The sequence below is a fragment of the Schistocerca nitens genome, chromosome 3, assembly GCF_023898315.1.
Source record: "Schistocerca nitens isolate TAMUIC-IGC-003100 chromosome 3, iqSchNite1.1, whole genome shotgun sequence".
Classification (NCBI taxonomy): domain Eukaryota; kingdom Metazoa; phylum Arthropoda; class Insecta; order Orthoptera; family Acrididae; genus Schistocerca; species Schistocerca nitens.
The window spans coordinates 602,309,753-602,335,502 of NC_064616.1; the positions used below are offsets into that span (position 1 = coordinate 602,309,753).

A 25,750-nucleotide genomic window follows, 5' to 3' on the forward strand; every position below is an offset into this window, starting at 1 on the left:
GAACTCCGAAATTGCAGCTGAGCGTCATCTGTGGAAAAATCACTAAGGAATTTTTTCATCTGGCTTTTGAAAGTGCGGACAAGGTGCTCGACCTCCACATTCGATTGCAGATGGAAGGGCGGTGCTGTAACATGATGAATCCCTTGTCCAGTACAAAAATCACGGAAGGCCTGCGAAGAGAACTGAGGGCCATTGTCCATGACGATCGTGGATGGAAGTCCTTCTAGAGCAAAGATTTTGGACAAAGCCAGCGCCGTCGCCGCAGTGGTGGGCAATGGACATTGAACAACAAACGGAAACTTCGAGAAGGCGTCAATCAACAGTAGCCAATAAGTACCGAGGAAGGGGCCGGCAAAGTCAGCGTGCACCCGTTCCCATGGCTGCACCGGATCAGGCCATGGAGAGGGCATTGTACAAGGTGCAGCCAGTTGTGGAGCACACTGACCACACACAGCAACCATGTGGGTGATGTCCGAATCAATACCAGGCCAATAAATGTGCCTGCGGGCCAGGGACTTAGTCCGAGAAATACCCCAGTGGCCTTCATGCAACAGTTTGAGAACATCTTTGCGAAGAGAGGCTGGCACCACGACCCGTGGAAGCATCAAACTGGCAAATGATATGAATTTTCTGTTTATTATAAGTTCTCAGATTTCGCGTAACTGGAGACGAGGGAGGGGAGCCCAACTCCAAATACGTGCGAGAATTAATGAGAGTTACTGTAGAGCCAGTGTCCACTTGCATGCGAATGTCTTTATCCAGAACACGAACAGTAACAAACAACTTATTTGTTTGAGAAAGCACACAGTTAACATCCATGTCCGATGCCTCGTCCTCGTCGACAGGAAGTTTAGGGGACTGACACACAGAAGCAATGTGGCCTTTTTTCCTACAGGAATTACACGTGGCCCAACGTTTTGGACACGCGGTCCTGTCATGCTGTACGAAACAACGTGGACAAGAAGGAAGTGCGGAACGAACCTGCTTCTGTGGTTGCTGTTTTTGCTGTGAGCATTGCGGCCCAACGCGACATTGTTTACGCAAGTGAACCGCTGCCACATCTTCGTTCTCCTGTGAAACAGGCAAATTGTCCGTGTCGGAAGTTGACTGTACAGCGCCTACATCACACCACGCGTCTATTTTCGCGCCAGCAGCATGAGACACTTCAAAGGATTGAGCGATGCTTAGAACTTCCAACAACGATGGGTTTGGCAGTTGTAGGGCATGTTGCCGAACTTCTTTATCAGGAGCAAGCCGTAGAATAGCATCCCTAACCATTGAATCAGCATAAGACTCATGATGAGTGTCCCTGACAAACTGACATTTCCTACTCAGACCGTGTAGTTCCGCCGCCCAAGCCCGGTAAGATTGATGAGGCTGTTTACGACACCGGTAGAATGCCATATGGGCGGCAACGACGTGGGTGTTTTTTCGGTAATAGTTAGACAATAAGTCACACATTTCTTGGAAGGACAGAGAGGCAGGTTCCCACAGAGGGGCTAACTGAGATAGCAGCTGATAGATCCGTGGGGAAATCCAAGATAGAAATAATGACTTACACATAGGAGCGTCGACAACGCCGAAAGCCAAGAAGTGTTGCCACAAACGCTTCTCATAATCCTCCCAGTCTTCAGCAGCCTCGTCGTAAGGAGGGAATGGAGGCGGAGAAGAGGAAGACAGACAATGAGTAAGCAACGTCGGCAATGCCTGAATAGCAGCCGTCAGCTGTGTTTGTTGTTCAATGAGTGCTTGCATAAGCTGTTCCATATCTGCCCCGTCACAAACACACAAATCCACAATGCAGTGAAAATATCCCATCCTCGTCGCCAAAAAGTGTTATAACCTTTAATCACCAATAATTGCATGGATATTCAAACACGCTCACTTAGAAACAATAGCTGGTTACATGATAACAACTCAGTATCTCTTATTCGACTGCCATGCCGTGACGTGCAGCCAGCGCCGTTCATAGCTAGGTGGCGCTCCCGCGCTCAGCCGATTTGCGAAGCGTCTCTATCACCGTTTGCGCATACTGTCATGGCAGCACTGTAAATGTCGTGGCACTGTCACAACAAAAGAAATGTCTTGTAATGAATTATAGATATTCTAGTAATTATGAATGTATATGTTTGAAAACAAGATGTTTTCATGTCAAATTAAATTAAAGAATAACCTGGAAAAAATTTGCCTTGAAAAACCTGGTAAAGGCTTGGAATTTGAAAATGACAAATTGCTGGACACACTGTTCCTTGATCAGAGTCCCAGTAGTTTGACATATGAGCAAGAATTCTCGTTTGTTCAAACAAAATCTTACGTTTATTTAACAGGCTGTGCTCAGCCACCATTAATGTTTTGAAATTCCTATATTTAAAGTGATGCTGACACTCAACACTGGTTGACAACAGTCCGTGTAGACTGGCCCCACTAACGTTTACAACACTAGCAAGGAATATTGTAAATCCCTGGCACTCTGTCCAAGATTATCTTTAATACAGTGTAACATTTCATTTATTTTCCTCCATGGCCGGAAGACTAGTCTATTCTTTACCTGTTTAGTTCTCTACCCATCTTACTAGTTGTTGCACCACAGAATGGAAGTCTTACTGTAAGTTAGTGGTCCTGGCTTGGTTGAACAGCTTTGCATCTTGTCGTTCTCCACTTCCCTTGAAAATTTTATGTTTGTAAGTGTACCATTCATTTGGTTGATGAACTTCTTCCACATTTCACTGCCATGCAGCGAGGTTAAAAATTCACCATCAACATATCTGAAGAACCATGATGGATGTAAGGAAACATTGTTCAACATTGATCTTCGAAATCATTTTTATCCAAATACACCCCTCATCCACACACAAATATAACTGCTATAATGCATAAGGGATTACACTCCTGGAAATTGAAATAAGAACACCGTGAATTCATTGTCCCAGGAAGGGGAAACTTTATTGACACATTCCTGGGGTCAGATACATCACATGATCACACTGACAGAACCACAGGCACATAGACACAGGCAACAGAGCATGCACAATGTCGGCACTAGTACAGTGTATATCCACCTTTCGCAGCAATGCAGGCTGCTATTCTCCCATGGAGACGATCGTAGAGATGCTGGATGTAGTCCTGTGGAACGGCTTGCCATGCCATTTCCACCTGGCGCCTCAGTTGGACCAGCGTTCGTGCTGGACGTGCAGACCGCGTGAGACGACGCTTCATCCAGTCCCAAACATGCTCAATGGGGGACAGATCCGGAGATCTTGCTGGCCAGGGTAGTTGACTTACACCTTCTAGAGCACGTTGGGTGGCACTGGATACATGCGGACGTGCATTGTCCTGTTGGAACAGCAAGTTCCCTTGCCGGTCTAGGAATGGTAGAACGATGGGTTCGATGACGGTTTGGATGTACCGTGCACTATTCAGTGTCCCCTCGATGATCACCAGTGGTGTACGGCCAGTGTAGGAGATCGCTCTCCACACCATGATGCCGGGTGTTGGCCCTGTGTGCCTCGGTCGTATGCAGTCCTGATTGTGGCGCTCACCTGCACGGCGCCAAACACGCATACGACCATCATTGGCACCAAGGCAGAAGCGACTCTCATCGCTGACGACGACACGTCTCCATTCGTCCCTCCATTCACGCCTGTCGCGACACCACTGGAGGCGGGCTGCACGATGTTGGGGCGTGAGCGGAAGACGGCCTAACGGTGTGCGGGACCGTAGCCCAGCTTCATGGAGACGGTTGCGAATGGTCCTCGCCGATACCCCAGGAGCAACAGTGTCCCTAATTTGCTGGGAAGTGGCGGTGCGGTCCCCTACGGCACTGCGTAGTATCCTACGGTCTTGGCGTGCATCCGTGCGTCGCTGCGGTCCGGTCCCAGGTCGACGGGCACGTGCACCTTCCGCCGACCACTGGCGACAACATCGATGTACTGTGGAGACCTCACGCCCCACGTGTTGAGCAATTCGGCGGTACGTCCACCCGGCCTCCCGCATGCCCACTATACGCCCTCGCTCAAAGTCCGTCAACTGCACATACGGTTCACGTCCACGCTGTCGCGGCATGCTACCAGTGTTAAAGACTGCGATGGAGCTCCGTATGCCATGGCAAACTGGCTGACACTGACGGCGGCGGTGCACAAATGCAGCGCAGCTAGCGCCATTCGACGGCCAACACCGCGGTTCCTGGTGTGTCCGCTGTGCCGTGCGTGTGATCATTGCTTGTACAGCCCTCTCGCAGTGTCCGGAGCAAGTATGGTGGGTCTGACACACCGGTGTCAATGTGTTCTTTTTTCCATTTCCAGGAGTGTAGTATTGGCATGAATCAACATATTTGCAAAAAAAAAAAAAAAATAAAATAAAATAAATTCTCAAGTAAAAGTGTTTTTAATTTTTAGCACACTTGTTAAACCACAAATCATTTCTAAATATTCCCCATAGTGATTGCTCATACAATGAACCGACTGAAAAACCTGTGCTGCACCAGGAAATGGGTTACCTGTGAGAACATGCCTGTTTTCTATCAATTGATCTAGAAATATTTTCAACAGCCTGTACTGCATGACCACCCAGCTTGAAGATAAAATGAAAGACCAGAGCCACAGACTCTGCCATGATGACTACAAATATTTTGTTATTTACATGGTGCAGAACATGACAGAAGAAACCTAGGTTTTGTTTTGCCATTTAAGCGATCTGCTTTTGTCCCTTGTGCCTGCTCCCCATTTTCTTCCAGTAAACTGTGTGAGAGGGGTTTATTGGTAAGGCACTGGACTCATATTTGGAAGTTTAAAATCCCCATATTGTCATTCAGATTTAGGTTTCGTGTAATTTCCTTCAATCAACAAAGGCAAAGGCCAGGTTATGTCCCTTTTAAAAGGAATAGGTGATTTCCCTCTCTATCCTTTTGCAAAGTGAGCATTTACTCTCTCTCTCTCTCTCTCTCTCTCTCTCTCTCTCTCTCTCATGACCTTGTTGTCAATATGACATTAATCTTTATGATCCACTCCTTCTTTGAAGAACTAATGTAGGGGGCCGACAAAAATATGGAAACACCAAAAACGCTACACATTACTAAGCTTAATATGGCGTAGGAATACTGTTGGCATTCAATTGGAATTGGTAAATAAGGTCCTGTGTGGTTTTCAAGGGAATCTTATAACATTCTTCTTGCAAAATAGTGGCAAGTTCAGGTAATGATGATACAGGTGGACAGCACACACCTTTCTCTCCAAAGTAAACATTGAAGGGCAAGGAGTTACAACAATTCATCCTCCTGCTCCGAAAACCAGTCTGGTCTCCTGCATTTATTGAGGACTGTGCTTGTGCCAGACAGCCAACAAAGCATTTCAGTGGGCTTGTCATGCTCCATAATGTGTCTTTCACCATTATGTATGGTGGTTGGACATTTTTGAGTCATAACATTGGCACATTTAAGTCATTTTGTGAGAACTAGTTATGTACATTGAGGTCACAAAAACATGGGTTAGCATAATGCACATATGCAGATAGTGGTAGCATCATGTACACAAAGTATAAAAGGACATTGCTTTGGCAGAGCTGTCATTTATACTCAGGTGATACATGTGTAAAGGTTTCTGATGTGATTATGGTCACACAACAAGAATTAACAGACTTTGAACACAGAATAGTAGTTGGAGCTAGATGCGTAGGACATTCCATTTCAGAAATAGTTAGGGAATTCAGTATTCCAAGATCCACAGTGTCAAGAGTGTGCTGAGAATATCAAATTTCAGGCATTACCTCTCACAGTAGACAATGTAGTGACTGACAGCTTTCACTTAATGATGAGAGCAGAGGTGTTTTCACAGTGTTTTCATTGCTAACAGACAAGCAGTACTGTGTGAAATAACCACAGAAATCAATGTGGGATATAACGATGAATGTATCCATTGGGACAGTGCAGCAAAATTTGGTGTTGATGGGCTATGGCAGCAGAAAATCGATGGAAATGCCTTTGCTAACCACACATCATCATCTGCAGCACCTCTCCTAGGCTTGTGACCATATTGGTTGGACATAGATGACTGGAAAACTGTGGCCTGGTAACATGAAGCCATAGACCTAAGTTGTCAGCAAGGCAGTGTGCGAGCTGGTGGTGGTTCCATAATAGTGTGGGTTGTGTTTACATGGAATGGAATGGAATGGGTCCTCTGGTCCAACTGAATTGATCATTGAATGGAAATAGTTATGTTCAGCTACTTAAAGACAACATCGTAATTTTTATGGATGACAATGCACCATGCCACTGAGCCACAATTGTTCACAATTGGTTTGGAGAACAGTTTGGACAATTAGAGCAAATGATTTGGCCAGCCAGATCATCCAAAATGAATCCTGTCAAACATTTACGTGACATAATCAAGAGGTCAGTTCATGCACAAAATCCTGCACAGGCAATACTTTTGCAATTACGGACAGCTATAGAGGCTGCATGGCTCAGTATTTCTCCAAGGAACTTCTAGTGACTTCTTGAGTCCACGCTACATCAAGTTGCTGCACTACACCAGGCAAAATGAGGTCTGACATGATATTAGGAGGTATCCCATGACTTCTGTCACATCAGTGTAGATAACTGATGGATTTTCGGTCACCTGGAGATGTTCATTCAGAATGAGACTGATTGTGGCATAATAAACATAAATGAAATACAGCTGTGGTGTTTTTTTTATTAACATTTACATTATTCAGCTGTGGAGCACAAGATGATCAAAATTAAAAATGTAATTTAACTTAGGTAGGTAGGACAAACATTCATACACTGCCTGTTTATACTCATTTCTGTTCTTGCTCAATAGCTTTTTGTACTGCTCCTCCACCCCTGTACACTGATTACTGGAACATTAGCTTTTCTAATGTATCTGCTCGAAGGTATTTTATTGTTTTCCAGGCATCTCTTGCTTTGTTAGCTCCAATATACCTATTGACTCCTCACACATTTCGTCTTACATCAGCCGTTTTGCTGTAGAAACTTCTTTTTAATCCTCTCTATTATATCTTGCATAGCAGTTCCTATCCTCACTGGCCTATATAATTAATCACTTTATTCCTCAATACCCCTTATCCATACCAGTTTCATTTTCTTAGAACTGTCCTTTACTCCTAAGACCGCTTGCCCTGCCCTATCAATGCATCCCTTCATCTCATTGTATGTTGTTGCTGCTGTGTGTTCATTGATGTTCCTAATATTATTTAATTTGTAGGTCAATCTCGTTTTGTTTAGAGATTTCACAGAATCTTGTTGTAAACTTTCCAGATTATGTCTGGATGTTTCCTCTACTTTACTGTTCTCTTCAGTCTTACAGAGGATGTTTCTTTTTTTATAATTTACTAGTACTTTTGTGTTGATCAATATTCTGCATTTCTGTAGGCTCAACCATCTTGCCTCTTTAATTCTGAATTTTGCAGTTGTGTCATATAGTCTGTTACGAATCTTAACTTCCTTGGAGGTTGCGCCTGTGTATGCATCGATGAGCCAAAACATTATGGCCAACTGTTTAACGGCATGTTGCTCCACTTTCCAATCACAGTACAACAGAGATTCTGTGTGGCATGGAGTCTACAAGTCCTCAACAGGATTCCAGAACTATATGGAACCAGATGTCTTTGAATTGAATTGAATTGAATTTTATTTGATCCTGTAAGATTACAATGTGTACAGTAAATGTATGTGTAACATAGGACATGTCAAAGTATTAAAATTCTTTATCACTTATTTTCCTACACCTTTAGCTTACATTTTTACATCACTGATAATGAGTAACAATATATACAAATTTAATGGCATAAGTATTCTGCAACACTGTAAAACTCTTTTTCAATGAGATAGTCTTTAAGTTTCTTTGCAAAGTCATTGTGAAGTACACTATCTTGCAGGGTTTTGGGCAGACTTCTTAGTAGTCTTATACCAGAGTACTGGGGTCCTTTTTCGAGCATTGCCAGTCGGTGGGGTATGCTCCGTACTTCATTTTTCTTTCTTGTATTGTGGGTGTGTACACTAGCATTTGTAATCCAGTCCTCACTACCTTTTGTGATGTACATTATTGTTTTGTATATATACAACGATGAAAAAGTTAAGATACCTAAATTCTTGAAACAGTTTCTGAATGTTTCAGAGGTCTTTCTTCTTAAAATGGTCCTAATTGCTTTTTTTTGTAATGTGAACACTCGTTTTGTCTCTTGTTTGTTTGAGTTTCCCCACACAGTCACACCATACCATAAGTATGGTTTGAAAAGTCCATGATACACTGTACACAGAAGGTTCTTGTCTGAATACTGTGATAGTTGCATCATTAAGAATATGACAGAGCTCAGTTTCTTACAGACATTATTAATATGTTTTTTCCATTTCAGTTCATTATCCACAAGAATACCTAAGAATCTAGCAGATTCTACTTCTTCCAGCCTTGTTCCATCAACCTCTAAACCCATGTCTACAGCCTTTTCCTTGTTTTTAAACACTGCATACATAGTCTTTTTTAGATTTATAACCAGTTCATTTTCCAACAGCCATTGAGCTGTGACATTTGCAGATATGTATGCTCTTCTCTCAAGCTGTTCCACATTTTGGTCATTATTTAGTATTGTCATGTCATCAGCATACAATATTTTCTTTTCTTCCTCCTCAACACCTATATCATTAACAAATACATTAAATAGCAATGGCCCCATTACCGAACCCTGCGGCACTCCATATTTGATGGATTTGGTTTCTGATTGGTACGAGTTTCCTAATGATACATACTGCTTGCGGTTGCACAAGTATGATTTTATCCATTCACCTGGTTGCCCCCGAATGCCATGGTTGCTTAATTTTTGTATCAGCATTTCATGGTCAATGGTGTCAAAAGCCTTTGAAAGATCCAGAAACATTGCAGAGACAACCTTTTTCTCATCTAAGGACTGTAAAATGTATTCTGTTAGACTGACAATTGCTGATTCTGTAGATTTACCCTTTCTGAAACCATGTTGTGAGGTCATGAGAATGTTGTGTTTGTCCAAATAGTTAACTAATCTGGTATACATAAGCATTTTTAGGATTTTTGAGAAACCTGATATCAGTGAAACTGGTCTGTAGTTGTTGGGATCATCCTTACACCCTTTCTTGTACACTGGCACTACCTTCGTTATCTTCAGTTTTTCTGGAAAAATTGCATCTCTGAAAGAACAGTTTGCTATGTTCAGCAGTGGTGTTATTATCTCCTCACATACCAGCTTTATTACATGATTAGATATTTCATCATCACCAGCTGATTTCTTGGACTTAAGTTTCTGTATAGTTTTCCGCAATTCATCTCCCGTGACTGGTCTTAAGAACATAGTACTGCATGATCTTTTTGGTACCTTAATACCCTTCTGGATTTGACTATTTCTTTCCAATTTTAGGTTTTCTACTACACTGATATAGTTATTATTCAGTATGTTTGCTATTTCCATACCATCTGTGACCACTGTGTTGTCTACTTTAATTGACCTAATACCTTCTTCTTTGTTTGACCCATCTTTTTCCTTTCTTTCAGCATTGATTGCATTCCAAGCTGCCTTTGCCTTGTTTCATGAGTGTCAATTGCTCTTGCTTTCACTTCTCTTATTGTTTTTCTATACTTCTTTTTTAACATTTTATAGTTTTCAGCTTCGCCCATCCGTCTCACGTCCTGAAGCTTCCTTCGCTGTTCTAGTACTTCACTCGTAATCCACTGTGCTTGATCTTGATGCCTTTCTTGTCTCTTTACTTTGGGAAATGCTACATTAAAATGGTACTTAATTGTTGAAATAAATGCATCATATTTTTCATTTACACTCTGGGCCTGTAGGGTTTCATTCCAGGTTTCCTTACTTAACATTGTTCTAAAGATGTTGATATTTTGTTCACTGATGATCCTAATTTCTTTGGTTGTTTGTTTTGGTTCTGATACTGTGTCATTACTTCTGCAAAAGCTGATTAGTTGTCCATGATGATCAGATATTTCTGTCTGAACTACATGTGACTCATAGTTACACATATTAGTAATTATGTTGTCAATAATTGTCTCACTTTGTGAAGTCACTCTTGTTGGTGCAGTTATTGTCACTTTCATATTATGCTGTATTAACAATTCTTCAAAATCCTGTCTTATTTTTGTGTCTTTTCCCATGTCAATGTTGAAGTCTCCACATATAATAAGATTTCTCTTCATATTCATTCTCAATAAGCTAGCAACTTTTTTTAGAAAGATGCTAATATTGCCACATGGTGACCTGTACACACAAAACACTCTAAAATCCTCTGCCACTATACCAGTAACTTCAAAGTCTTTTTCTCTAGCTATGGGAAATTTAGCAGCTTCACTGTTTACATTCTTTGATAGAGTACCTGTTTTAATATATATACAAACGCCACCACCCTTATATTTAGATCTGCAGAAGTAACTAGCTAGTTTGTAGTCCTTTATTGCCACATTATGTATTTTACTTTCAGTTAGTCCATGTTCACTTATGCATAATATGTCTGGTCTTACTTCACTCAGGAGTACTTCTGCTTCTAATTTTTTGTTACCAAAGTATTGAATATTTTGATGAAGTACTTTTATGTAATTTTTCTTTTGTTGGATTACATGTTGTGAGCTGTATTCTGGGGCAAATTCTTTAGTATCGTCTTTTTTTGTATGGTGCTTATATTTTTCTTTTCCAGCTGGAGTGTATGATTTTTCATCCCCTTCAGGCCATATTAGTTTCCCTTGCATCTAATGATTTTGCAGACATCTGCAAACATTCTGCTGAACGTTACAGACCCCAGTCTATTTAAATGCAAGCCATCCTTCGCTAGTGAGTTTTCACATAGGAATTTGTTTGGGTCTATAAAAATTGCCCCAAGACGATCACATTGTTCTTTAAGAGCACAGTTTATTTTGGCGATATGTTTTTCACTCACCGACCTTCTGTTTATGATTCCGCTAAGTATCAGATGAGATCCTGCATACATATTTCTTGCAGAACGAATCATGTTTCTTGTTTTGCTTGCCATTTCTTCCTCACTGCTGCTCCTTAACGAATTCGTCCCAACATGTATAAACACCCCATCATAGTTATGTCTGGTTTCAGAATCTGGTTCTGTAGTATCTTGTCTTGCATTTACCATATTTTTAAAATGTTTACCGAGTTGATGCGTTCTAATACCAGGTCGTACGTCGATCTTGCAATTGGGGACAGCGATATTCTTCAGCAGCGAATCGCCAATTATTAAAAAGTCATTTTCCTTTTGTTGCGTATCTGGCGCTTTGTTTTTCCTTTTGCTGTATGTCACCACCTTCCATTTATATTTATCTTCCGGTTTTTGGCTTACTGAGTTTACCGAGACATCAACGGGAACACTTGAAATGTTGTTTTTAAAGTACGATCGGTCATTCGTATTTTCGCGATCTTCTTGCTTTTCCGTTTTATGGCTTTTACACACACAGGACTTCTTTTCTTGTATTAATGTATCGTTTTCTTTCTTGATGGTTGAAAGTTCGGTTTTTAATGCCTCAATGTCACTTCGTAGTAACTTTATAATTTCGTTTTTTGTATCAACTGCACTTACAAGATCGGCCGTTTCGTCACGTAAACAACCGTGACATGTCCACGGAAAATCATCGCTGACGAACTTTAGATTTACTTTCGCGCACTTTTCGTGTAACCAGAAGTTGCATTTGATACACAGAATACCCTTCATCACACGCGTAGGCATCAAAAACAGAGTGGAATTAGAGCAGGGAGATTGTGTATTGGTAATACTGTATATTCTGTACAACAATATGTGTGAAAGATATAAATCCCTAAGGAGTATAATTAATAAACATTGAACATGTGGAGATGACTAGAGAAACTGATTGAATTAAGGGATTGTGGAAATGAATCACAATAAGATTGAAGCTGCATGATGGACTTTCTAAGATGAGCATCAAGGATCTCCTGCTTGGAACACAGAAAAAAGTGAGGATGTGTGGGAAGCAGCATATGAGAAAGATCCCAAGATGGATGAAATAGAATGCAGATAACTGTTGTTTTGACACTTTATGAAAATGGGACAAAAAAGAATACACCAAAGTGTGTTTGAATATAGACTGACAAACAGAAAGCGCAGAGGAAGATCATGACTTAAATGGATTCAAGGGATGAAAAGGTGTATGACCAATAAAAATTTCACTGTTGAAGGCACACCGATGCTTTCCACTGGGCGTCAGATGAAGGATGTAATGAGTGGTATTTATTTGCGCTGACTACCGATCCAGTAGTGATTATATGGTGCTCTCGTGACTAGTGTGTGTAACCATTCATTTTGTTTTGTTTATTTTCAGTTGCCAATAACTACAAATTAATAACAAGATGGCTGGAAACTTTTCCTTGGAACAAGGAAAGTGCATTGTAAAGTGTTATTGCAAATGTGAAAACATGAAAGAAGTACTGGGACAAGTGTGAGCAGAGTTTGATGCTGCGTCACCATCATGTATAACAATAATGGAATTACACAACAAGTTTGAGAAAGTGGATGAGAGAGGGCTAGATACAGTGGTACAAGGTTTCATGAGATCCCAAAAGAAGTCCTAAGGCAAGCTGAACATGAATCAGGTGTAATCGTGTCAAGTGTTCACTGCATTTTAAAGTGAGCAAAATAGAAACCCTACATTCCCAGGTTGCTTCACATGATGACTGATGATGATCCAGATAGGCACCTAGAATTTTGTGAATTGATTTGTGATAATGAACAGTTGACTGATGTCATTTTTTGGTGAGGTACTGTTTAAATTGAATGGAACCATCTATCACTACAACTGTGGGCAAGAGAGAATCCCGATATTACAGAAGAATGAGCTTTTAATCTTTCTGGGTTGTCACAGTGGTATGGTATGTCTGTCAGAGAACTTGCTGGACCATTCTTATTTGAAGGAATAGTGATAGGTGTAAAGTACCTTACCATGTTGCAGAAACGAATTGTGCCATCTGTTCACCAACTGTACAGAAATGAAGACTGGTTTTTCAACAAGATGGCACACTGTGTCATTACCATTGCAATGTGTGGCAATTCCTGGATGAAACATTTATTGAGAGGTGGATAGGCTAATGACAAACTGTTGAGTTTCCACCCAGACTTCTCAAGCTAACCCTCTCAGTCTTCTTTTTGTGGGGAACTCTAAAGGACACTGTCATGAGAGAGGTGATTATGACTGCCTGTGGATCCATTCCAATGGCAACCATAGTGTTTGTGTCGATCTGTTCTGCCATCTTTCAGGTTCTGTATTAATGCCAGTGGAGGACATCTGGAACATCTTCAACAGTAAAACATCATTAATAATTTCTGACCATATATGTAACTTAAAAATTCATAGTTTTACTTATCTTTGTTTCCATTATTAAAGTTCAAACAGTGTAAACCCTTTTGTGGAATACACTGTACAGTATTAATGGTATGCTATTTGATTCAGTCTTGTTGATTAGACATCTAGGCATTATGTTATGAAACAACATCCAATGGAACAAGCACATAATGTCTGTTGTAGAGAAGGTGAGTAGCTGACTACAGTTTGTTGGGAGAGTTCTGGGGAAGTGTAGAGTATTAAAAAAATTTTCAGATTAAAGGAAGACATCTAAGTAGTTCAGAGGTGTTCATTATATGTTGGTTCAGTCAATACAAGAGTGTTGTTACAGAAATGCTTTTGAGCTTATATGGGAAGCTTATATGGGGAAGAAGACAAGATTTACTTGAAACACTATTGAGGAAGTTTGGAGAACCAAAGTTTGTGACAAACTGGCAGAGCAATTCTACTGCCCCCAATGCTCATCTTACAAAAGGACAAAATAAGACATACAGGCAGTCATTTTCCCTCACTCCATATTTGAGTGAAACAGAAATGGAACAGCTACCAATCATCATCTTGTTCTAGTTCTTTTCCACAGCATTGTCTTGCTCCTTGTACCTGTTGCAACCCCCCCTCCCCCCTCCCAACACCCCATATTTTAATCATATTCAGTTTCCTTTTGATAATTTATTATGTATTTTATGTCTGATTCTTAAATTATTATTTCTTGTTTCCCTACCATCTTACACCAAGTCTAGTTATTCTTTTTCCTCCATTTATATGCATTTACTTTTCCTATACATCATATTATTTTCAAGATTTTTCTCACATTTTTGATCCACAAACTGCATCCAACTCATTGTTCATTCACTGAAAGTTGAATTATAATCCACTGATTCTCCAAGTCCCTTTCCATACCATGTGTTTCTCCATATGCAAGATTCAAAATAACACCTCCTTGTCTCCAGCATCATCACATTTGTTTGTTTATCTCTTATTGTCTGCTGTTTGCTTCATTCTCCTGTTGAAACAGTGGCCTAATAATTTCCCAAAGCTAATGGAGGGATAGATGGCTAATTAGAAATTTATATTTGAACCAGAGAGCAAGAGTAAGAATAGGAGGTGTGATGGGTGAAGAAATTGAACTGGGAAAAGGTGTAAAAAAGGGTCATTGTTTATCACCAACACTGTTCAGTATCTGGAGGAAATTATTAATGAAAGTTTTGAGGGAAGGAGAGGAGTTTGTATAGGGTGTCAGAGAGTGGAGTGTATAAGATTTGCAGCCAACATGGTTGTGATGGCAGAGAGTCCAAGAGAGATGGAACAAATGTTAGATGATCTAAACACAAAATTAGAAGAATATGGAATGAAGATTAAAAAGAAGAAAACAAAATGCGTGTTAATTGGAGGAAAGGGGAGAAAATGCCGTTTGAAAATAGAGGGAGAGGAAATAGAGCAAGTGAATAACTTCAATTACTTGGGAAGTGTAATAATGGATTATATGTATTGCTCAACAGAAATTAGGAAAATAATTGAAATGGCAAAAGAAGGATTCAAGAGGAAACAGAAATTACTTTGTGGACCACTAAACAAAGATCTGAGGGAAAGACTTGCCACATGTTACATCTGGAGCATTGTACTGTATGGTGTGGAGACCTGGACATCGAGGAAGGAAGATGAAAGAAGATTGGGGGCACTAGAGATCTGGATAAGGAGAAAATGGAAAAAGTGAAATGGAAAGACCGAGTAATTTATTTATTTATTTATTCTTTGCCCATGGACTCCAGCTGAAAATCCAGCTGAGAGTATTGGGTGTGTCATACAATAGGCTATTAACATCAAACTTGATTTCATTATATATAAATGAATCAAATAATTAAACAGAAATAGTCCATAAACATACAAAGGTATTACATGTTTCACATTATATATACACACAAATCCAAACAACATACAGAAATGATAATTTTTAAAGGTACATTTCAGTAATGATGTAACATATTTAAACACCATCTTAGTATTCACTCAAACTGAATATACATTTTTCTGTGAGATATAGTTTCAAATGATTTTTAAAACATTTTAGGTCTGTTTCTTTTTTAATGATTTTGGAGAGTTTATTAAAAAACCTTTTGCCTACTTCTTCAGGGGCAGTCATAGACAGTTTTAGATTTCTGTTTACCATGTAGTAATTTTCATTTCCTCTTGTACCGTGTCTGTGTACATTTTTATTTAGGAGGTGTTTATCGCTTGACCTTACCGCCATTATGCTTTGGTATATGTACAGTGAATATACTGTCATAATATTATAGTGTACAAAAGCTTGCGTACAGGTCTGTCTTGGTGGTATTTTTGCAATGTATCTCACTGCCCTTTTCTGAATTGTGAATATTCTTTTTAAGTAGCCAGCTTGTGCACTTCCCCATATATGAACTGAATAAGACAAATGTGGGAAGACAAGTCCATAATACATTGATCTGAGGACTTTATCATCCACAGTCTTAGCTGTTTCATGCATGATGAAGATCTGTTTCTTTATATTTTTACACAGTGCATCTATGTGCTCCCCCCATGCCAAATGTTTGTCTATTATAGTTCCTAGAAAATTTGTGCTGGTTACTTCTTTAATAGTCTTTCCATTTATATTATAATTTTCACTATGCTTGGTCTGAAATACTACATTCATTGTTTTGGACTGATTCATAAACAGGTTGTTTTGTGTTAAATATTTATTTGCATTTTCAATATTCAGGAGTGCTTCCTTCTCAAGCTCCTCCTTTGTGTCAGCTGTGCAAATGGTTGTTGTGTCATCAGCATACATTATAAGTTTCTGATTTATATAGCTAGGGAAGTCATTTACGTAGAGTATAAATAGTATTGGCCCAAGCACAGACCCTTGCAGCAGACCGTGTTTAACTGTTTGCAATTCTGATCTGTAGTTTGTTATATTTCCGCCACTAGTATGTCTGATTTCTGTGCATTGTTTCCTATTTGTAATGTATGATTTAAGTATGTCATAGCATTTTCCTCTAATTCCATACTGATATAATTTCATCATTAATTTTGAGTGGTTCACAAAATCAAATGCCTTAGATAGCTCCATAAAAATCCCACACGTCTTTTGTTGCCTGTCAAGTAAATTAAGAATGTGCTCAATTATATCTGTTGATGCTGTTTTCGTTGACTTCCCTTCTCTGAAACCATGTTGTGATGAATGCAGTATACTGTACTTTGTTATAAAACTTACAATTCTATTCTTTATTATCATTTCATAGAATTTAGCAAATGTTGAGATCAATGATATTGGCCTGTAATTTCCTAATTCATCCCTGTTCCCTTTCTTAAATATTGGCTTCACTTTACTTACTTTCAGTGAATCTGGAAATACCTTCTTCTATTGCAGCATTCAGCATGTGTGTCAATGGTTTTAATATGCATTCTCTGCATTCCTTTATGAGATGTGATGTGACACCATCCAAGCCAGATGAATGTTTAATTTTAAGTTGTTTTATTAGGTTTGACACTTCTGTATCTGTTGTAGGTATGAAAATCATAGTATGATTTGTATGTGGGGGGTTTAACAATTTACTTACTGCATTTGTTTTATTTTGTCTTATTAATTCATCTGCTACAGTAATATAATATCTGTTAAAAATATTGGCTATTTCTAGAGGGTTTGCATTGCTTTTCCCACTCATCAGTGAGCAGATGTCCTCTGCCCAATTTTTTACTTTTCCTAACTCTTCATTAATGAAAGACCATAAACCTTTTGAGTAGTTCTTTCCCTTATCTATAGACATCCTGATGAATGATGCTTTCGTTTCTCTGATAAATCTACAGTACTCTTTCTTTTTTATTTTATACAGTGTGTTGTAGGCCTCAGTAGTTTTTTGTTTGAAGAGGTCATAATACACTCTCAGATTATTTCTGGCATGGATTACTTCTCCAGTCACCCAGCTTTTCTTTTTTTGTTGCTGTTTGACAAGCCTTTTACTAACAGGACATGTAACATCATAATAATAATTGAATAAAGAAAAAAACTGGTTCCATTTGGTGTTTGCATCTTTAGCTGCATATATTGTTTCCCAGTTTTCTGCCTCTAACATCTTTTTTAGCAGATTTATGTTATGTGGGTAGCTCTGTCTTCTCATCTCCCATATCTTCTGCACTGAACCACTAGTCTTTATATTTATGTCTATCATGATTGCAAAATGGTCTGCTAATGTGGAGTTTATTACCTGTGTGTCACAATAGCATGTAGGAATATTTGTTATTACATGATCAATTATAGTTTCACTATGCTTTGTTACTCTGGTTGGTTTATCTATTTTTATTTTTAGATTGTATATGCACATTAAGTCCACTAGGGTCTTAGTATTGTCTGTATTTTTACTCGTGTCTATGTTCAGATCTCCTATAATGATCAGAGAAGTATATGTTTTTGAGAGGTGTTGGATTATATCTTCCAGCTGTTCAAAGAAGGTTTTAATTACACCATTTGGTGATCGATGCAAACCTAATACACAACATAAATTTCCAGCAATTTTAGTTTCCAGTGCTGTAGCTTCAAAGCTCATTTCTATAGTATATTTTGTTATATTTATGGCTTTAGTTGATTTACAGTTAGAAAAAATGGCAACCCCACCACCTTTATAGGAAGTTCTGCAAAAACTGGCTACTTTCACATAATTCTTCAAGTTGTACATTCCCATGTGATTTTCTTTTAGCCCATGTTCTGTAACTACTAGAATGTTTGGCCTATATTCCTGTAATATTGCCTCTAGTTCCTCTGTTTTATTGTTTATGTATTGAACATTTTGGTGAAGTATTCTAACAGCTGGCTTTAAATGTAATAGTTCCCCTTCCTGTAATATACTAAGCACTTCACTTGCTCCCTTTGCTTCTGGTACTATGCAGTGATTTTTTTCAATTTGTGTCATTAAACCTGGATCGTATCTTTGTCCTGTGTTTATATTCCTCTCACTATTGTCACACTGGTATTTAGGATGGACAGTTTTACTTACATCTTTCTCCATGTTCTCTTTCTGCTTACTTGGTACCATAAAAAATCCTCACTTAGTGTAACAGGTCTCCTAGTTCTCAGGCATCTGTCTTGATTGGAAGCTGCTTCTGCTGTTGATCTCCCAGGCCTGAGGTACCTCTTCTGTGTGGTTGCTGTTGCTGGTGGCTCCTGTGCTCTCCGACTTGGTGACTGCCCTTCTTTGATAGCTGCTGTGGCTAATGACCCTTGTATGTTTTCCTCACAAGCATTTTCATTGCCTTGAGATAGTATTATGGGATCTGCTGTTCTGGATGCTGTTGCTGATGACGACAGCTCTGCTGATGATTGTTGTGATTCTGCTGCTATTGGTTTATCTGACACTGCTGCTGAGAATATCAGAGCCTTTGCTGCTGCTACTGGTGTTTGTTGTAGCCCTACTGCAGATAATGATGGTTCCACTGTTACAGACGACTCTTGTTTTGGCGGAATTGGGATTGGAAACACTTACATTACAGATGACTCATTAATAAATTTAAGTATTTCGGCACTAATAATCTTTTTCCCTTTTACGTTCATGTGGAGACCATGTCTTGTGAAGTGCTCTCTGTGAACACTGTTTATCTCTATGAAAGTCATATTCTGGAAACCTCTACATATTTTCTCAAATAGCCTGTTTGCCGTAACAATCTCGATGTTTACACAGGAGTTTCCCATCATATCATGTCTCCTGGGGATACTAACAATGTAGAAATGCACTCGAGGCATCCTTTTGATTGTTTCCTTTAGGATTCTTGTTGCACGCCAAGTTTCATTACAGTAAACATCATTTGTGCCTCCTATTATGATGCAGCTGTTACCTGTCGTTAATATGTTGTCACTGTTTTTCAGAATTTCATGTAGTGGCGCACCTGGTTTGATGATGCCTGTTACATTAAGGTCTGGGTGATTTCTTCTCATAATTTCTGTAACTCCTCTCCCATGGCTATCTGCAAAAATATATGTCTGTTGCTTGTATCCTTGCTTATGCATAACGTGGTTGTTTACTTTTCTTTCTTTACAAATATTTACCTTGTGTTTTTCTCCATTTAATCCACTTGTATCTTTAATTATTATTAAATGGCAGAATGTTTGGTTTGTCATCTGAGTTTCTGTCAGGTACATAGTGGTGTCACTGTATTGACAATTCATAGGTAGCAATGCGATAATCTCTCATTATGCCTAATTAGTTTTTATGCATCTTATAACTTTCTTTAAGTCTTGATAGCTCTTGTAGAAACTCTAAATTTTTAGCAATGTTCTTATTGACAATTCATAGGTAGCAATGCGATAATCTCTCATTATGCCTGATTAGTTTTTGTGCATCTTATAACTTTCTTTAAGTCTTGATAGCTCTTGTAGAAACACTAAATTTTTAGTAATGTTCTTATTGACAATTCATAGGTAGCAATGCGATAATCTCTCATTATGCCTGATTAGTTTTTGTGCATCTTATAACTTTCTTTAAGTCTTGATAGCTCTTGTAGAAACTCTAAATTTTTAGTGATGTTCTTATTTTAGTAAATTTGTTTCAGACTGTTCCAGCTCTGCTGTATAATCTCTACTGCTTAGCAACAAATCCTGAGGTACAAGACAAAGCATATAGTGAAATCGAATCAGTTCTCAAGGAAACTGATGAAATAACAGTTGATGTTCTTAACAAATTGCCTTACATAAAAGCAATTGTGAAAGAAACTTTCAGGTAATAAAAGGTACCATAGATATTGACTACAGTAATTTTGGTCCATTTACAGGAATATAAGCGTAATTCAATTATTGATTTCTCCCACTAACATTCAATCTGAAAGGACAAATTAATCAAGGTTTGTATCTTATTCCAGCAAAGAATAGCTTATTATTATTATTATTATTATTGAATAGCTTATGGCTCATCATTGTTACCACCACCATCGTCATCATCACACAATAGATTACATACAATATTGGTGACATCTCAATAACAAGACTTATTGTTCATCTTTACTAAATAAAACAAAACTGCTGCATGGCTTTAGAACTTATTAATGAAAGCCTATCACATGACTGCAGTGTGTGAAAAATGCCAGAAACTGACCGGAAAACCTAAAGCAGGATGGCCGGAGATGGGATTGAACCGTTGTCCTCCTGAATACCTAGATCGATTCGGGCATACAAACTTGATACCAAGAACAATGTATGAGTTTGTGTCTTTGAATATTCTATTGCCTTTGTTCTTCTCTCTCGTTATTGTCTTGCTGTGCACTTGCATTGTGAAGTAAGTACCTCTTATTGTGTATTAATTCATGTCAATAAAGTGGTGCAACTCATGGAAACAGTATCTGCATATGATGCTGCATACTCACCACTACGGAACTCTCACAACAACTGTACATATTCAACAAACTTTGAAAACAGGCAGTGCTATATTCTTACCAAGTCAATGGATGTTGTGGAACATCAAAGGCTATTAGGATCTTTTGCCAATATTTCTTGTGCTTCTAATGGATTATGTAGTGCAATGGACAATAGAGAGCTATACAAGTATGAGGATACTAGTGAAAGTGACTGCAACTGTCCTCCTATATGTGTACAAGAATGTGTTGTTTCTACATGGTGAAATTCTGTGTTGCCTTCCACAGATCTGATTGACTTCTTCCTGATAGAAGAGCAGCAGAAACTGATACCAACAAGCATTACTGGACCTACATCAGATTTTAGTGCCCATGTACAACACTGGGGTCACACTTCTCGTGATTTGATTTGTGCTTCAACACTGGGTCAGATACAATGAAATATTCCACATTACTGTATCACATGGTGAGCATGCTTCCATCATCAGCAATGCAATTGTATCACCACCTGTATTTTTGCAAATTTGAAATGGCTAAGATGGTTCCATTACAATGCTCATGCAAGCCTCCAGAGCAACAAATCTACCAGGCAATTTTCTGTGAGTAATTGAACGGATGGGGACACCGTTGCAGTTCTCATACCAGCTATGAATTTTAGTGGACCCTAAATTAACACCAGACAATATTCTGTATGCCATATGGGTGAGAAAATTGCCTCACAGGATTCAGGTGTCCTTAATAACTAATGGAGGACACACACAAGAGGTTAAACTGCAAGTGGCTGACCGTGTTTTGCATTACAAGATGGATGTCCTTTTTACCCAACAGCCACTAGTGAAACATGCACGCAGCACCCGTATTGTGCAATGATGTGGCAAGCAGCAAGTGAGCAGGGCTGTCTACAAAGCCACCACAGCTGCCTTGGTCTACTCCATCGCAGTAACTGAGCAGGGCTGAACACATCCGAAGATTCACAATGCTCACGCCACAGGTCAACATCTCTCAGTTACTGAGATGTACAATGATCAGCTGACAATAACAAACTGGCCAGTACTACACACTACTCAGAGTGCTAACAGCAGCCAGCAGATCTGAAATCTTCCTTCGCTGAAATATTGTATGGTGAATCTTTGGTGCTACGAGCAGACTTCCTGTTGCCATCCCCACTTATGGCAACCTTAGTGTTATCATCATTGTTAGCAAAGTCAGATGCCATATAGCTCACATCCATATGCCATCTCCTCAAGCTCACAGTGTACATTGAGTTTTCATACATAAGACAATGACTGCACCCATGTGGTGATCCAAGATAACACCATGTGTACTGTACTCTAACAACCTTATTCTGGCCCACATAAATTACTCTGAAGCAGAGAAGAAACGTTTTCTATCCTACTTCACAGTAAACCATCAACCCAATGTGTCCAGTGCCTCAAGCCAGTTTGGGTGCTGTGGAACCACGATGAGAAGGACAATCTGCCACTGCTACCAGAAGATCTTTCATCCACTTGCACTTTGCCTGAAGGATCTTCAGTCTGATCATGATACCCTGATGAAGGAATTCAACACTGGGCCACCAGCTCCAAGTATCACCGATGTTTATCCATCCCAGTCTCATTGTGGCATTCCACTCCAGCCTTCCCCCTTTCTGCAAGATTACATTCAGGAGTTGTCTGTGCAAGGACAATGTATTAGTTTATGTATTTGAATATTCTATTGTCTTTGTTCTTCTCTCTCGTTATTGTCTTGTTGTGTACTTGTGTTGTGAAGTGTGTGTCTCTTATTGTGTTTTGATTCATATCAATAAAGGGGTGAAATTTGTTGCAATAGTATCCACATATGACTTTGCACACTGATCACTACAAAGCTCACCTATGTGTATACTGTAGGAGACTCAATGTGTGAAATCCCTATGCATCCAGATGGATATTAAACTGAAGTGTATATGTTATCCAGAAAGCTGAAATCTACCTGTTTTGCACTTCCAAACATGTTTTATTGTACTGAGATGCAAACAGGATTGCTGGCGCTCTTTCTGTCAATACTGTCCAATGGCATGATCTTCTGGGAGCAATGCAGCATGGGTCAAAAAAGTACTTATTTTACAGCACCTTATAATAACAGTATTTATAAAGTTGACAACCAAACACCTTGCAGAAGCATCTTCTCTTACACTTACAAGCTAACACACAGTCTCCCTCATAGTAGTTGTGTTTGATAACAAAAGTGAATTTTGGATGAACTGTTCAATTTGCATTCCCAATAGTGCAACTAACAATAATTTCCACACAGACTTTGCATTCCTGTCTAGGATTGAGAATGGAGTATTATACTCTGGCACAAATGTCCATAGCAGATTTCCACTGGACATCAGTCAGGACATTAATAATTACCAAATACAGAATACTCAAAAACAGAATACTCACTTTACATTTTATCTTATTTGGACCCAGGGATGTAAATTCCACGTAACTCTAATATTTATACTAAAAACATCTTGACTTCACCAGTCTGTAGGTAGATGACAGTAGTTTCTACCCTCCATGAACCATGGAATTTACTGTTGGTGGAGTTTCTTGCATGCCTCAACAATACAGGCATAGGTGCAACCACAACAGAGTGGTATCTGTTGAGAGGCCAGACAAACATGTGGTTTCTGAAGAGGAGCAGCTGCCTTTTCAGTAGTTGCAGGGGCAACAATCTGGATGACTGACTGATCTGGCCTTATAACATCAACCAAAATGGCGTTGCTGTGCTGGTACTGTGAACGGATGATAGCAAGGGGAAACTACAGCCATAATTTTTCCTGTGGGCATGCAGCTCTGCTGTATGGTTAAATGAGAATTGCATTCTCCTGGGTAAAATATTCTGGAAGTAAAATAGTCCCCTATTTGGATCTCCGGGCAGGGACTACTCGGGACGATGTTGTCATCAGGAGAAACAAAACTGGTGTTCTATGGTTCAGAGTCTGGAATATTAGATTCCTTAATCAGGCAGGTAGGTTAGAAAATTTAAAAAGGGAACTAGTGAAGTTCGGTAGCAGTAGGAACAGGACTTCTGGTCAGGTCAGTACAGGGCTATAAATACAAAATCAAGTAGTGGTAATGCAGGAGTAGGCTTAATAATGAATAGGAAAGTAGGAATGTGGATAACATACTATGAACGGCTTAGGGAAAGCATTATTGTAGCCAAGATGGACACTAAGCTCACACCACCACATTAGTAGAAATTTATATGACAACTAGCTTTGCAGATGATGAAGATATTGAGGACATGTATAACAAGATGAAATTATTCAGGTAGTAAGGGAGATGAAAAAAAGGAAATGAAGTGATCATGTGGCATTGATGGCCGGGAGGTCCTATCCAGGGAAGTTTTGCCACCTAGTTGCAAGTCTTATTTCAGGTGGTGCCACATTGGGCTACTTGCATGCCAGTGATGATGAGAGGATTATGAGGACAACACAACACCCAGTCCACAAGTAGAAAAAATCTCCAACCAGTCAGGAGCCAAACCCGGGCCCATTGCTTGGTAAGCAAACACATTACCACTCAGGTAAGCAGGCAGACTAGGGAGATGAAAATTTAATTGTAATGGGGGAATGGAATTTGTTAGTAGGAAAAGAAAGAGAAGGTGAAATAGTGAGTGAATATGGACTGTGGCAAAGGAATGAAGGAGGAAGCCACATGGTGAAATTTTGCACTGATCGTAATTTAATCATCACAAACACATGGTTTAAGAATCTTGAAAGAAAGTGGTATACATGGAAGAGACCCGGAGACACCAGAAGTTTTCAAATTGTTTATATAATGGTAAGACAGAGATTTTGGAACCAGATATTAAACTGTAAGACATTCCCAGGTGCAGATGTAGACTCTGACCACAATTTATTGGTTGTTAACTGTTGATCACAAATGAAAAAATTGCAAAAAGGTAGGAAGTTAAGGAGATGGAATGTGAACAAGTCAAAAGTACCAGAGATTGTTGAGAGTTTCAGAGGCAGCATTATGCAATGATTGACTAGAACAGGGGAAAGGAATACAGTAGAAGATGAAAGAGTAGCTTTGAGAGATGAAGTAGTGAAGGCAACATAGGTAAAAACACAAGGCCTAGTAGGAATCCTTGGACATCACATGAGATATTGAGTTTAATTGATAGAATAAGGAAGTATAAAAATGCAGCAAATGAAACAAACGAAATGGAATACAAATGTCTAAAAAATGAGATTGACAGAAAGTGCAGAAATGGGTAAGTAGGAATGGTCAGAGAACAAAAGTAAGAATTTAGAAGCATATTTCACTAGGTGAAAGATAGATACCTCTAAGAGGCAAATTGAAGAGGCTTTTGGGGTAAAGACAAGCTGCTGTATGAATATCAAGAGCTCAGGTTGAAAACAAGTGCTAAGCAAAGAAGGGAAAGTGGAAAGGTAGAAAGAGTATATAGAGGATCTATACAAGAGAGATGAACTTCAAGGCAATATTATAGAAAAGGAAGAGGACGTACAATATCAGGCAAAAAGTTTTTGGCGCCCATGATAAAATCTTTATTTTAATGTAAAATAGACATTGTACAAACTAAATACACCAACAAAATAATTATTTTCTCTCTCTCTATCATTAAGTACAGTGCAACATGATTTACATTTTAGACTCTTCAGAGTATCCACCCTATGCCCTCAGAAGAGCTGCACAAACTCTTGGCATTCTGTAGATAAGATTTTGTGGTGTTTTTGCAGGTATTGCAGTCCAACATGCCTGTAAATTATTCCACATATCTTCAACATTAGATTACATCACTTTTATGACATCCTTGTCAAATTCATCCCATAAGAGTTTAATGGCATTTAAGCTAGGTGACTGACGTGACCAAATCACATTCTTCAGTTCTCTGCATTTTTCTTTTCTATTGACGTACCTGCTTCACAATTCAGAAGCATGTTTGGGATCATTGTCCTGCTACAGAACAAATACATGACCAGTAGGTCACTTGCCAGATGGAACTGCATTACTGACCGCTATCCTTTGATATCCTTCCTTCTTTAATGTTCCATT

General features: G+C 39.2%; 1 protein-coding gene across 2 annotated transcripts in view; it reads left to right on the forward strand.

Moving 5' to 3' along the window:
* Positions 1-25,750, forward strand: part of LOC126248532 (probable cytochrome P450 CYP44) — a 256,791-nt gene that overhangs the window by 150,885 nt on the left and 80,156 nt on the right. Inside the window, exons 7-8 of one of the 2 annotated variants that reach the window (XM_049949590.1) lie at positions 19,905-20,071; positions 22,103-22,433. In XM_049949590.1, coding sequence (XP_049805547.1) covers positions 19,905-20,071; positions 22,103-22,238 — 303 coding nt within the window. In that variant the 3' untranslated portion in view covers positions 22,239-22,433. Of the gene's footprint in view, positions 1-19,904; positions 20,072-22,102; positions 22,434-25,750 lie in introns of those variants that run through there. The other variant, XM_049949589.1, reaches the window with a different exon arrangement.